The 14533-nt window shown below is 53.5% G+C and overlaps 1 protein-coding gene across 1 annotated transcript; it reads right to left on the reverse strand.

Annotated features, from left to right (window-relative positions):
- Positions 1–4162: 4162 nt before the first annotated feature.
- BYSL (bystin like) lies at positions 4163–12207 on the reverse strand. The gene is made up of 7 exons (XM_074935869.1): positions 11874–12207; positions 10117–10282; positions 9337–9475; positions 7823–7956; positions 6667–6827; positions 5780–5882; positions 4163–4905 (listed from the first exon to the last, which is right to left on the reverse strand). The coding sequence occupies exons 1-7, from the start codon at positions 12151–12153 to the stop codon at positions 4557–4559; spliced, it is 1332 nt and encodes a 443-aa protein (XP_074791970.1). The 5' UTR covers positions 12154–12207; the 3' UTR covers positions 4163–4556.
- Between the last annotated feature and the right edge of the window lie 2326 nt (positions 12208–14533).

Genomic DNA, 14533 nt, shown 5'->3' on the forward strand with positions numbered 1-14533 from the left:
AGACCTACACCGTCCCGGGCCACACCATCTTCGACAACCTCTATCTGGTCCAGGACCTCTTGGAACTCGGGTGTAGGGACGGTCTGTCGTTCGCCCTCCTGTCCCTGGATCAGGAGAAGGCGTTCAACAGGGTGGATCACGGGTATCTCCTGAGCACTCTGCGAGCGTTTGGCTTTGGACCCCAGTTTGTGGGTTTTCTTCAGGTGCTGTACACCTCCGCAGAGTGTCTGGTCAGGCTCAGCTGGACCCTGACCAAACCAGTCAGCTTCGGGCGAGGAGTACGGCAGGGGTGCCCCCTCTCGGGCCAGCTGTACGCTCTGGCAAGCGAGCCCTTCCTCTGTCTCCTCCGTAGGAGGTTGACAGGGTTGGCACTGCGGGAGCCGGAGCTGCAGCTGGTCCTGTCGGCGTACGCCGACAACGTGCTGCTTGTGGTGCAGGACCCGGGTGACTTGGCGCGGGTGGAGGCTTGCCAGGCCATCTACTCGGCAGCCTCCTCTGCCCGGGTCAACTGGGTCAAGAGCTCTGGCTTGGTGGTAGGGGACTGGTGGCAGGCGAGCTCCCTCCCACCCGCGCTTCAAGCCATCCAGTGGAGTGCGGGTCCGTTGCTCTATCTCAGCATTTACCTTTCTGCCACGCATCCGTCCCCGCCGGAGAACTGGCATGGTTTAGAGGGCAGGGTGGTAGAGCGGCTCCAGAGATGGACAGGACTACTCCGGTGCCTCTCCCTTCGAGGGAGGGCACTGGTGCTTAATCAACTAGTCCTGTCCATGCTCTGGTACCGGCTCAACACCCTGGTCCCGGCCCTGGGTTTCCTGGACAACCTCCGGACATTGATTCTGGAGTTCTGGTCAGGACTGCACTGAGTCTCTGCAGGGGTTCTCCATCTACCCCTAGAGGAGGGAGGGCAGGGCCTGAAGGGTCTCCACACTCAGGCCCATGTCTTCCGCCTCCAAGCCCTGCTGAGGCTCCTTTATGGTGCAGGTAGTCCGGCGTGGAGCGTACTGGCGTACGCCTTCCTGCACCGCTTCCAAGGGCTCCGATATGACCAACAGCTCCTTTATCTCCATCCGAGAGGTCTTCTGCGAGTCCTCTCCGGGCTGCCGGTCTTCTACCAGGACCTTCTCCGGACCTGGAAACTGTTCACGGTGACCAGGTCCATGGCGGCCTCCGTGGGGGAAGATCTCCTCGCGGAGCCCCTGCTACACAACCCCCAGCTCCGTGTGCAGGTGGCGGAGTCCCCCTTGGTGCGCCAGAGGTTGGTCTTGGCAGAAGTCACCAGAGTTGGAGACCGCCTGGACTACAACCGGGGAGACTGGCTGGATCCCCTGATGCTTGCTCAGCGCATGGGGCTCTCCAGACCAGGTACTCCCCGGTGCGTACTTCAGGAGGCGAGGGCCGCTTTGCCGCCCACTGCTCAGATTTACCTCGACCAGGTCCTAAGGGAGGGCGTGCCCCGCCCACCCTCCACCCCAGGCCCTCCGGACCTTTTCACTGGGCCCCTGCCCCTTCACTGTGAGCCGGCTACACGAGCTGCAGCCAGTCCGTTTCCAGACCACACCAAGGAAACATCCATACACGCTCGAGCTCCACACCCTTCACGTCCCCACCCTCGTGTCCCACCCTGACACAAAGTGGCGGGACCTCCTGCCACCTCTAGAGGGTGAGGAGCCCCGGTGGGCCGGCCTATATTCCACCCTGGTCCCGAGGCCCGCCAGGGATATCAGTTGGCGGCTCCTGCACGGGTGCGTACTTGGCGCGGTTCATCCCAAACCGGACACCTGCCCCTTTTGCGGCATGAGGGAAACCCTGGCGCATGTCTACCTGGAGTGCGCCAGGCTGCAGCCCCTATTCCGGCTCCTCACAAATATTTTGTTAAGATTTTGGTTGTACTTTTCCCCTCACCTCCTCATCTATGCACTCCCTGTCCGTGGCCCCACTAAGTCACAGGACCTCCTGGTCAACTTCCTCCTGGCCCTGGCTAAAGTGGCCATCTATAAAACCAGGGTGAGGAGGTTGGCTGATAGTCTCCTGTGACTGTGGGGCCTATTTCCGATCCTCCGTCCGTTCACGCCTCCAGGCAGAGTTGCTCTGGGCGGCGTCCACTGACTCTCTTGACGGCTTTGAGGAGCAGTGGGCGCTGTCCGTGGTTCTCTGCTCGGTGTCCCCGTCTGGTTCCCTTCATTTGACCCTTTGACCGCACTCCTGTCCCTGTTGTTCATTAGTTGTCCCCTGTAATTATTTGGTTTTCCAGGTCCTGTGGACCCCCCTCTTAGGCTGGGGGGGATCCTTTAGCAGTGGGCAGACTTTGCCCGCCCACTTCCTGGATCCCAATAGGACAAGTGAAGCTCAGTGTGCTTGCAGGGTGAGCGGGAGTTAGTAATCAAACCCAGGCGTCCTGATGATTTTGCATCCTGCTCTCTTGCAGGCAGGAGCAACAGTGGGAGGATTTCTCCTCTCCCCACAGGGAAGGAACTGCCCTTTGCCCTGTCTAGAGCAGGGGTTACATAAGGCCTCATCTGACGGCCGCTGTGCCTGCTGTGTTCTGCCACCTCGTGGGGGACTGAGATAGATCAACCCCAACTTCCTTTAGCTCAACGCAGCGTGAAAGCCTGAGAGCAGAGAGATAACTAGACAAGGAGCTGGCTTAGCAGGCTAGGCACAGACTCTCAGCCTCCTGTGTTGCTGGGGGAACAATTGCCATAAAGGCCATGGAAGGACTAAGGCCTCCACTGATTTCAAGCCCTCAGCTGTACAGACCCTGACAAAGGCAGTCACCAAGCCCAAACTTCCTGTCTCCTTCCACCTCCTCTCTCAGCTGCCTCCGGCAGCCCCAGTAAATACTGAGATGGAAGGAGCTGACTGCAGTAAAAGAGAATAGGGCCCTCCTTTAAAGGAGTAACTATGGAGCAGGAGCCAATTGAAATCAATGAGAATGGGGGGGGGGGGGAAAGAGGGGTGGTAAGTGCACATCACAATTGAGCCCTGAATGGCGGGGTAGGATCAGTTATGGGCCTCTTCTTTAGCCTTGGAGTGAACAGCACACGTATCATTTTAACAGGTGAGTCCCACACTCTGCCCCGCATGGGTGGTGGGGAGGGAAGTAACTTCCAGCTGGCCAGATGGAGAGGAAAAAGTTCAACCAGGCTTTCTGGGCTCTCCTGTATCAGCACATCTCCTTGAAGGGACACAGCCAAGGCATGGTTTGTGCTTAATTAGGGTGGGGATCCAAGGACATGGGGAGATACTCGCTCCCCCTTCATTACACCCTGTGTGCCCAAGTGACATCCCCGAGGTGGCAACGAGAGACTGTACCCTGGAGTGCTGGCTCTGTCACCTCCTCCCTGTGGCTTCTTCCCAGCTGCATCCTCCACAATGTGCCGAACTGATACCAACACCCAGCCTTGCTTTTGGCTTCCCTTTCTGTCCCCAACCCCTCCTGGCTTGCAGGCGGCTATCAGTCACTTACTCCGAGAGAGCTCCTTTCAATGTGAAGCTGGGTAATCACAGAGTAGCTGCCTTCCCCCGTGACCGTTCCTGCTAAACGCTACGGAGCAGATTGATGGGAGCTCTGCAAATTGTTCAGTAATCTCCGTGCTAGTGAGTGGCTGTCCTGAGGGAGCCAGCTATCTACAAACAAACCCACTGCTCCATCCGTCTCCCCTGGAGCTGACCCCCCGTCGCATGCATTACTCTTCCCGTGCCTGCCGAAGCAGCATGGTGCCGACGGCACCTCAGGCGGGGGCATGACGGATTCGGCTCACCGAACTGAAACGTCCGCAGCTGCCAACCCAGGCACCAAACCTTCCCCGGGGCATCGCCCGCCAGCAGCCAAGATGTATGTAGGAGCGCGCCATCTCGTTCCCTGCTGCACAGGGGAACCCGGGGCTGCCTTTCAAAGGTATCCTCAGCGAAACGAGGGACAAGACAGAAGGCAGGCTTGGTGCAGCGAGAGGAAGGGAAGAGTTCTTCAGCGTGCAGCAAGGGGACAGCGGAGCAGGGACTGAGTAGACTGCACGTGCCCTCAGTGACCGCCGCTGAATGCGCCACCTCTTCCAGAAGGAAGGAAGGAGCCGGCTCCCTGCCACCTGACTGTCCCTTTACACTGGCTGCAACTAAAACCTTTCAATTCCACCAGACACTAGTGCACGCTCTGAATGTCCCAGGGAAAGGTTTTATTCTCAGACACAGGAGCAGCCCAGAGCTCTTTCACCCTCCCCGAGACACCTGTTGGTGTCAGGCCGGTAAGCACATCTTCAGATCTGAGCCAGGCAGGCAGGCAGCTTCCACCACTGCAGAGCTTAACTCCCAGGGCAGGTCCAGGTGAAGAGCACGGCCTGCTTCCACCCCCCAGGCTACAGGGAAGGAGTCTAGGGGGATCTCAGTGACGGACACCCGCTCGCTTGTTCCAGCCGAAGATCTAGTTCGCCAGTTGAGCCCCTCGTCCGGTGAAGAAGGCAGCCATGGGACAGCATCCCCAGCAAGCCATGAGCAATCAGACAAATTCTGGGCTGCCACTTCTCCCTGACAGAAAGAGGCCCCACCTCCCTCCCCCGGCCTCACTCCATCGCCACCGGCTGCAGCCCCTCCACGTCCCGAGACTTGGAGTTCACCAGCTCCCTCCTGATCTCTGCCGAGATCTGCGGGTGGCCGTGGAACTTGAGCAGCTCCAGCAGGGACTCCTTCTGCTCTGAGGAGAGGTCCTCCTTGTAGCGCTGGGCGAAGGTCAGGAGGGACTGGTGCCACAGCACGGGCAAGGTGCGCCGGTCCGTCTGGAAGGCCAGGAAGTGGAAGACCAGGGCGTCCACCACGCGGAAGGGCAGGGCGTATTTCTTGTCGATGAGCAGGCGCAGGAAGATACTGTTGGCCCCGCTGTACTCCATCTCGGCGAGCTTCAGCATGGCAGCACTGCGGGGGGAGAGCAAGGCCGAAGTGTGCGCGAGGGTGGGGAGGACTTGGGGTAGGTGCTTGTCGGTCACACTCCGAACACAGTGCGGAGCCGCACCCGCGAGTGGGTCTGGGCACCTTCCAACACGAACAGGCACCCTGCCCCTATGGCATCTTCAAGGACAGGCTTTGCCAAGGCCTCCCCTTCTCCCACTTCAGAGCACATTTGTTTCTGGAGTCTGTGGCCGTCGCTCTTCCCCCTGGCGGCCTGTAAGCTTCCCCACCGTCTAGGGCCAGGGATTGAAGGCTGGCGCGCCCAGGGCACATCAGCTACCAGAGCGGGCCACACCCTCCTCCCACCTGGCCCTGCAGGCGTAAATCTGTTCCCACTGAGCCGGAAGGGCGTGAAGTCCCCACCCCAAGACTGCGCTGTGGCATCTGACCATCTCGCTACGTGCCCAGGCATGACCCTAGCGCTCGCTCCGCTTCTCTACCCCGGAGAGACAGAATCAAGAGTGGCAGTAAGGGTCTGGGCCCACCCAGCACCAAATCCCCTCCACTGCCACTGAAATAGCAGGGACACGACCGCCGGGCTCTCACTGTGCTGCTGAGCTAGGAAACTCCCAGCTACCAGCACCATGGAGCTGTGGCTAAACTGGTGGCTCTTGGCCCAGGAGCTTGCCAAGGGGGGGGAGAGCCATGAGAATGGGGAACAGTCTGCCCAGTGATGGAAGCCCGTTGCTCGGGCTGGAGTAGGTGGGACCTTTCCTAGCTCTGTGAAATGCCAGAGAGGTTTTCTGGCAGAGCTGGGACATTGCTGTGGGACTCCCTGAGGAAATGGGAGAACCAGCGCCGCCCAATCCTCCCCCTGGGGCCCCAGCCCTCCTCACGTTACCTGGAGTGAAGGACGGGGATCGAACACTTAGCAAGAATGCTCCCTATGATGATGGCTTCCCGTAGCGTGCAGGTCCCCAACTCACACAGGGGGATCAGGATCCCTGGAAGGGAGGGAGGGAGAAGAGAGTCGGACAACAGTGCTCTTAACACAAGACGGCTGGACCTGCGGGGCTCAGAGCCTGAAGCCTATCCCAGCTGACTGACCCCTGCCCCACGCATTCCAATCCCCATGCACGTCCAGCCTGGGAGAATGAACTCTCCAGAGGGGCATCGATGCCACATCCCTGGGACCCGAGCACAGAGTGTTGCGGGAGGCACGGGATGGGCTGCACTCTTTGCCCCTGCCAGCCTCATCAACGGACAGTACAAATGGACACAGGGGATCAACTCCCAGCTATGGGTCGCCTGCCGCGAATGGATCTCGCCCACCTCTGACAGGTACCGAAGGGGGCTGTCTGTTTTTGGCACTTATACAGCTGACAGTGCCAAGAGCGTTTTAGTGAACTGAATATTCTGATCTAGCCGCTGCTGGTTCAACAGGCTTCTTGCCTGCAGCTGAAGTACCAAGCAGGTTTCTGCACCTCACTTGCTTTTGCTCTCATGGTTTCAGCCTCCCTCCCTCTCTTTGCTGCTGCTGTTCAACTCTGGAGAACATTTCGGGGTTGCTGCATACACGAAAAGTTCACTGTGCAAAAGAAAAGGTTAAACGTGCTGCTACTGGACGGCCAAAGAGAGCAAATAAGTATCCAAGTCCTCCACCGCCCTCCTCCCAGAGAGCAACTCCTAACCTAGCTGTGACACCAGGAACGCTTACACAACCCAGCCAGGTCACTGCGCTGCAAGCCGGACCCACCCTCCTCTTCCTGCCACCTGGTTTCTTTTCACCTTTGAACCAGGCTCCCGGCTTGAACAAAGCCTTCTTCAAAGCCATGTAGAGGTGGAAATTGAGGCGCTTGTACTCAGCGATGTCATCCCTCACTCGCGGAAGCAGCACCAAGTTATAGAAGCGCTGGGCCATCCTCTCCTTCAGGTTGGAGGAAAAGATCCTGGCAGGAACGAGGGAGTGGGAAGTTGAACTGAAGTCTCAGCCCCCATCCCAGCGGCCCCAATGAAGTCAAGCAGGAAGCAGTGCCTAGTACTCCCACCTGAGGATCTCCCTTTCCCACCATGCACATCCTAGTTTGCTGGTGGCGGTTTTGTTACCCCATGTTTGAAGCTTCTGTAGGAGAAGCCCAACACGCGTCCTGCTGAAATCCAGGCTGGGTTGGGGTGGCCTAATAGAGGATGAGGAGTCAGGACTCCTGGGTTCTGCCACTGACTCGCAGGGTGAACTGATCCTCTGTGCCTCATTTATAAAGCAGGAACAATACGCCCTACCCTCCGAAGAGGGGGAAGGCCCTGAGGCTCGGGGAAGGGGCTTGGAGAGCTGGGCTAAGAAGTGCCTAGAAGCGTATAACGCTCTGCGTTACCTGCCGGGCTTAGTACCAGAGTGCAGGGGAATCAATGAAGTGACTAAACAGCTTCTTTTTAAAGACGGGTACTCCGGCTACTCAATTAGACTCCAGCTACAGCTTCAGAGACTACGGTCCTGTACTCCCCTGCCTGACTGTGCAGAGCCCAGAGTAAAACAACCAGTGTTATGCAACATTTTACAGTCTGGGATCTGAACCTGTAATATCTCAATCGGACACGCTTCCAGCTTCAAGTGTCACAGGCTGCAGTTCCCACCCCAACTGCAGGCAGGACGAGCACCGAGCTAAAGGGCAGGTTACTTAGGAGTGGTTACAGCTATGGAGAACACACTGAAGGGAATGGTACACTGGATCAGGATGGAGTCAATCTCCACTCTCTCTAGCATCCATGAAATGCCAGATCCACAGCACTAGCATGGGTTTCCGGAGGTGGCAAGCAGCTTGCTTCCTCTGTCTTTCAGCTAAGCTGAGAGCCAGAGGTTGGTTAGGATTTCAGCAACATGGCAGGAGTCCACGGAAAGCCCCCCGTAAAACCCACAATCAGTAAAACCACGGCAATTATATCATACCTGGTTGCTTGATACATGGCAGCTGCAGTCCATGTTTCTGGCTCTGTGATGTAAAGGATCTGCTCCCAGTTTGACAGCGCTGGGATGATTTTAAATGCTTTGGGGAGTTTGCCACTCCTGTATTTGGATAGCACCTTTAAAACAAAAAGTATGTGGAATGTGGCCTAGTGGTCAGAACAGGGACCTGAGAGCCAGGACCGCTGAGTACCGTTACTAACTCAATGTGTAATTAAGAGGGTCAGCTGCCTTCTGAGCACCTCCTCATGACCGGAAGTCATTCTGTGGCACCCTGCCTCTGTTCCCCTCTTCAAGGTCCCTTAATACCTCGCTCAAAGCAGCTTGAAACATTCACCTCCCATAGTCCAATTTATCCCAGGCCCCAATTCAGTGTCTCTCTCCCCTAAGGTAGGAAATACCCAACCATTTTCCCTATAGCTGGGTCCCAATTCAAAGCCTCTCTCTCGTCAAGCAGGAATTTGGCCCTCTAGGCCCCAATCAGTGTCTCTTCCCCTTAAGTAGGAAGTCCCCATCCCTCCTTCCCGGGGCTGGGTTCTAATTCAACAGTCACTCCCAGGTTTACCTAGCTAAAGTTCAGCCTTCTAGTTCTCACTTCTCAACTCCCCTGGTGTCAGGGTCTTCTCTGCAGGAGCCTCTCTCATTTACTGTAGTTTCCCAATCCCGCCCCCCTCTCTGCAGCCTCCTGCTGCCCTTTATACGGGAACCAGCTGTCCTCCATCAGGCCCCATCAAAGCTGCTAACATGGATGGAGTGGTCTGGGGCAGTTATTTCAGTCATCAATGGCGCCAGGCCTCCAGCCCTTAAGGGGCAAGCCACCCTGTTACAATGACCTTAAGAAAGTCACTGGATCCACTTTCTCCATCCACAGGATGGATATAGCAACGCGCCTTCCTCAAAACGCTGGTGTTTGGGAGGCATCGTTATTTGTAAAGCGCTTGAGATCCTTGAATGAAAGACTCAGTGTAAACAGCAGTTAAATCATTTGGAAGCCTGCGGAGAAGGAGTCTATGCCTAGTGAACACTAACGAATCATCCTGAAATTCCTCTCTGTTCACAGGCGCACACGCTTCTCAGGGCTCCTGGACCAAAGAGAATTTTAAAGCCAGCTCTCGAATGCACTCTCACTGCCAGCTGAGCAGTAAAAAAAGTCTCTCAACGTAAGACTATAATTAACAGCCCACGTTTTTTTGCCTGTTGTAGATATAACGATAGCATGGAAACCTCAGACCCTGCCGAGTTTGCAATCTCCTTAATTACCCTGAAGAGCTACACAGCATTGCTGTACAGTGACAGCTGTCACGTTCTGCCCTGGAGATGGGCGCACGCCAGCCACAGGAGAAGATATTTTTCAGCACAGGCCATGAGGATAAAGACACAAGCCACAACGATTATTAATACTGGCTGCTGGAGCCGCTGGGCTCGATTCGACCTGGCTCCTCACAGAGGGATGGCGTTTTGAAGGTGGAGGCTGCTACATTATATGCTATTGCTCTTACTTCTCGGACACCCTTGTAGACCTCCAGTACGCGGGGGTCCAGCTGAGGCATGGGGTGGCCGGATATTTCCGACATCATTGTCTCCACCTCTGTCTGCTTCTCCGTGATCTTCTCCATGATGATATCGGCAAGCGTGAGCCTGGCAGACACAGGGGAAGGAAACTATGTAGAGCTGGTCTCTGGCCTAGAAGAGCATCAGCCTGTTCCTTGGCAAACCAGGCAGCAGGGCCTAGGGGACTGAACACTGCAACAGGAATCAGAGGACTTGCTGATCAGTAGCCTGCTGGGTGACACTGCCCCTTTTTGTGCCTCTGTTCCCGCTCCCACCCTTGATCTCTCCTGTCTGCGTAGGGTGTTTATCTCTTTGGGGTAGAGACTGTCTTACTGAGCATGGGTACAGTGCCAAGCACAAAGGGAACCCTGATCTCAGCTGGGCCTCTCTCTAGGCACTACAGTAATAGGAGTTACTACGTATGGCCCCGTGCATGTGTCATCTGAGAGGAAATTAAGCATTATCTACTGTTTGGAACACAGGGGGTCAGGACTCTTGGGTTCTATTCCTAGTTCTGCCACAGACTTGCCTTATGAGCTTGAGCAAGACAATTCTCCCCTATGCTTCAGTCTCCCCAGCTATAGAAGAGTGACAGAGCTTTAACCAAACCCACCTCCCAGAGGTCAGTTAACCTCTTCAAAGTGCTGTTCTGAACCTGAACCCTATTTGAATGCTGTGAGGCTGCAGGGAAACACTTCTATCCCATGGCTCAGGGATTTGTTTCCTACCTTAGCGGCGGATTCTTGTTCATGAACATTTCAATGGCTCTCTCGTCCTCAGGGTCCACCGTCACCTCCTCACAGTACTCCCCCTTTCCCATGGATGCAGCAGCCTTCTCCAGCGTGGGCCACTCATCATCCTCTGCGTCAGAATCCCCATCGTGAGATCCAGACCCTGGAATAAACCAGACACAGTTAAGGTTGGACAAGTCAGGGGGCAGAGCAGCTTGCCTGCAGAGATACAGCTCCACAGGCACATTCCACTCAGCTCTCCACACTCTGATCTCCAACCCTCTCGTGTGGCTAGTGAGGTGAATTTGCAGAAGCCCTTCCTAACACCCGCTATGGGAAGGGGCACCAGAGATTTCAAGGGGCAATCCATCTGAAGGGACAGTCAGAATTAACATCCAGGTCCAAGATTTGCTTACCGTCTGCCAATTGCCTAATTAACTACCGGGATCAACCAATAAGGTTGGAGAACAGCCGTGCAATTAAAAATTACCCTGCCAACTTGAATCTTCATCAACTAAAGAGTTAAAAGCAGTTTCAGGTCCTACACATGTGCCTAAGTCCCCCCTGTTCGTTTTTGTGGGATTCTAACCATGGTTTGTTTGTTTAAATTTTTCTCTCTCCTGTTGTCATAGGAAGAAATCGCTCAAGCCCACAGAAAGCTGACTTGAGGCCCTGATCCTGCAAACACATACTGAACTTCATAGTCACACTTTAATGCAACTAATCACATGTGTACGTATTTGAAGGATCACCGACTAAGGCTCACATTGTAAAAGGTATTTAGGTGCCCAACTCCAACACCTTTAAAAAGCTGGCCTTAAGTGACCATTAAACTGACTCAACACCAGGTGCTGTCAAACGTACCGTAAAAAACAATATATGATTTGGGACAGGAAATAAGGAAGAACCTCATACCCAAGTGAAAGGATGGTCTGTTGAACAGATCACTGGACTAGAACTCAAGAAACCTGGGTTCAGTTCCTGAGTCAGCCACAGATTTCTTGTATGACATTGGGCAAGTCCCTAGATCTTTCTGTGTCGCTGCTGAACGGGAAGGATACTTCCCTTTGTCTGAGAGGTGCTGAAAGGATCAGGTACTATAGTGATGAGGGCTGTTTAAGTAGACAGACAGGCGGATAAAAGTGGAGGAGGAGGAATGAAGGGAGACAGAATGCCTGCCCAGGACACAACTCAGCCAAGGCACCCAGGTGAACACACCTATAACTTTCGCTGCATGATCAGGAGCCAGAAACACTCTGTTTTACATCTCATCTGAAAGGCAGCAGCCCAAGGCAGCCCAACGCCCCCTTCCACTATGCTGGGACTCTTGTTGCAAACGGATTTAAGGTGAGCACTGCCACCTACTGAACTGCCAACACCACTTCCTGAAGCCTTCTGGGGAAACCTGGGAAAGACCATAGTATGTCTATCCAGGCCTAGCTTTTAATACTCTCCGGGCCTGGGAGGGTGGAGAGAGACCTCCCACGAGAATTCAGCAGGGGGTGCGTCTCTTCCCCATCAAACCTGCTATGTCAAAGGGAAACAGATGGGGGGGGGGGTGGCTGGGTTGTGCCCACCCGGCCGAAACTGAGAAGCAGAGATCAGGCTCGTTAATAAGGGACTGAGCCCACCCCTGCTCTCGCTTCGCGGGTGTGCTTAGAGCCAGCTCCGCGCTTCCATAAGGAGCGGCGTCCACCCCGAGCAGACCCAGCCCCGCTCACCCCACCCCTCTGGCGTGCTCGGCGCCCGCTCACCCAGCACCGTGGTCTTCTCCTTCTTGGGCCCGGTTCCTCTGCCGGGACAGTGCTCGGCCTCCAGCTCCTCCTGCTGGATCCGCGCCTGCTCCAGGATCCTCCGGGACAGCTTCTCATCCACGTACTGGTCCTCCTGTTCCCCACCGCCATGCTGCCCGCCTCTGCCCCGCCTCTTCACCCGCGTGGTGGGCTTCACCGCGTCCCCTTGTACGATCTGCTCGGCCAGGGACACGCTCCCGGCCGCCTCCCCTGCGCCCCTCCGCCGCTTGGCCTTAGGCATGTTGATCCCCCACGAGAAAGCCCACGTGTGCCTTGCGTACGCAAGGGAAGGGGAGGGGCGGCTGGAGAGGCGCCACCAAAGCGCATGCGCTCCTAGAACGTTGCGGCGCCTTCCGTTCCAAAACTGGCAACAGCCCTGTCGCAAGGCTCGGCTCTTAAAGGCGCAGCCGTCCTATTTTACAAGTGCATTCTGGGAACCTTTCCTCGGGCGGAGTCCTTCATCCTATAGGGTGGCAATTCTGCAACAGAAGAGCTTCAAAACCAGACTCCAAGGAGAAACTGCTGAGCTTGAATTAATATGCAAACTAGATACCATTAACTTGGGTTTGAATAGAGGCTGGGAGTGGCTGGGTCATTACACACATTGCATCTATTTCCCCATGTTAAGTATCCTCACAACTTCTTGTCAACTGTCTAAATGGGCCATCTTGATTATCAGTACAAAAGTTTTTTTTTTTTTTCTCCTGCTGCTAATAGCTCATCTTAAATAATTAGCCTCTTAGTTTGTATGGCAACTTCCACCTTCTCTGTATGTATATATATATCTTCTTACTATATGTTCCATTCTATGCATCCAATGAAGTGGGCTATAGCCCACGAAAGCCTATGCTCCAATAAATTTGGTAGTCTCTCAGGTGCCACAAGTACTCTTGTTCTTCATCCTACAGAGTCCTTCATCATCCAGAGAGAGTTCAGCTTTCAAAGCAGCAAAGAGAAAACAAAAGGTGGATGTATTGAGACAAGGACCCACCTATTAACTCCATTGAGATACATTAGGCTGGAAGAAATTGATGGAGGGGTAGGGAATATTGGTTACTTGGCTAAATAATTCTTAGGACCTTACATTTTTGGTTTTTATTTTATTTTTCTCAGGAATTTATTGGTGTTTATTACAACAGCAACAAAAACAGGTGAAAATCAGTGGAAAAACCAATAATTTTTCTAGGTAAATATCTGGGTTTATTTTGGTGTATGGAAGGATGAGGGAAAGATATTCAGTAGATCAGGGGTAGGCAACCTGCAGCATGCGAGCTGATTTTCAGGGACACTCACACTGCCCAGGTCCTGGCCACCAGTCCAGGGGGCTCTGCATTTTAATTTAATTTTAAATGAAGCTTCTTAAACATTTAAAAACCCTTATTTACTTTACATACAACAATAGTTTAGTTATATATTATAGACCTATAGAAAGAGACCTTCTAAAAACGTTAAAATGTATTACTGGCATTATTAGAGTGAATAAATGAAGTGAAGACTGAATAGATGAAGACTCGGCACACCACTTCTGAAAGGTAGCCAACACCTGCAGTAGATTAATGCTTTGATGAATGGAATTCAAAGTGGTTTGCTGCAGAACTAAAACAGAACTCAAAACACAACACCACCTCTGAGTTTAAGAAAACAATAGCTCTCTAATCCCCAAATAAAACTTTTCATTTGAATAAACAGTTTACTGTTGTAGACATAGAACCAGTAGCCTATAAATATTTACGTTTAATATTGAGGCCACACCATCCTTTTCGCCTCTTGTTTTATTAAAACTTTTGTATACTTACTTGTGTTCTGAAACATATTCTAAGACAGATTTTTGTTTTCTTAGCATTTTAGTTTGGTGTGTATCAGATCTTTAATCCGTTATCTGCTAACAGCTTGAAATGTGTACTTGGTGGGCGTAAGATTCATCAGTACATTCAGATGTGCATGCACTTCAGAGCTTGTGTGCCTGTTTGTTTATTGTGTGTATCTTCTAAACGAATACATAGCCTTACCTCGGCAGGCAGCTTTGCTTATACACACAGACTAATGGATTATCACAACAGCTATATCTCATGCCATGTATTGTATTTCCTAATCAAACAAGTTTTTTATATATATATTTGACTGGTACAAAGGTAGGGTGGAAAAAAATAATACTTTTTGTAAAACTCAGGCTTTATTTGGTAAAAATCCGTTTAAACTGAAAACGAAGGGGCTTAATAATTCTTTAGAAGAGCTGCCCCTCCTAAATGTTGCCCTCTTTCTGATGAAGGATTTTGCAACGTGTTTCCCTCAGGCCTTTGTCAATTTCCTCCTGGGACACTGGGGACCATTGACACAAGAATCGTGTCCCCTGGTTCTGCAGTCCCGTGCCAAGCAGTGTCTACTCGAGGGGGGAGAGACCAAGATCCGCAGCCCACATACCAGATCTCCACTAGGGCTCGTTCAAATCTTTAGCATCAGTGGTCATGTGCCCCATGGCTCTTAAAACCTGGTTTTAATCTAACCCCCCCCCCGTTCGCGTTCACTGCCATCTGCTGCTCACAGTCTTTAGCTACTGATCTGCAAGCAGGAGGAGGAAGGTAGCACCGTGACCTACAGAGAGGCAGGGGGCCTGGCCTGAG

Source organism: Natator depressus, chromosome 21 (assembly GCF_965152275.1).
Source record: "Natator depressus isolate rNatDep1 chromosome 21, rNatDep2.hap1, whole genome shotgun sequence".
In the NCBI taxonomy this organism is placed as follows: Eukaryota; Metazoa; Chordata; order Testudines; family Cheloniidae; genus Natator; species Natator depressus.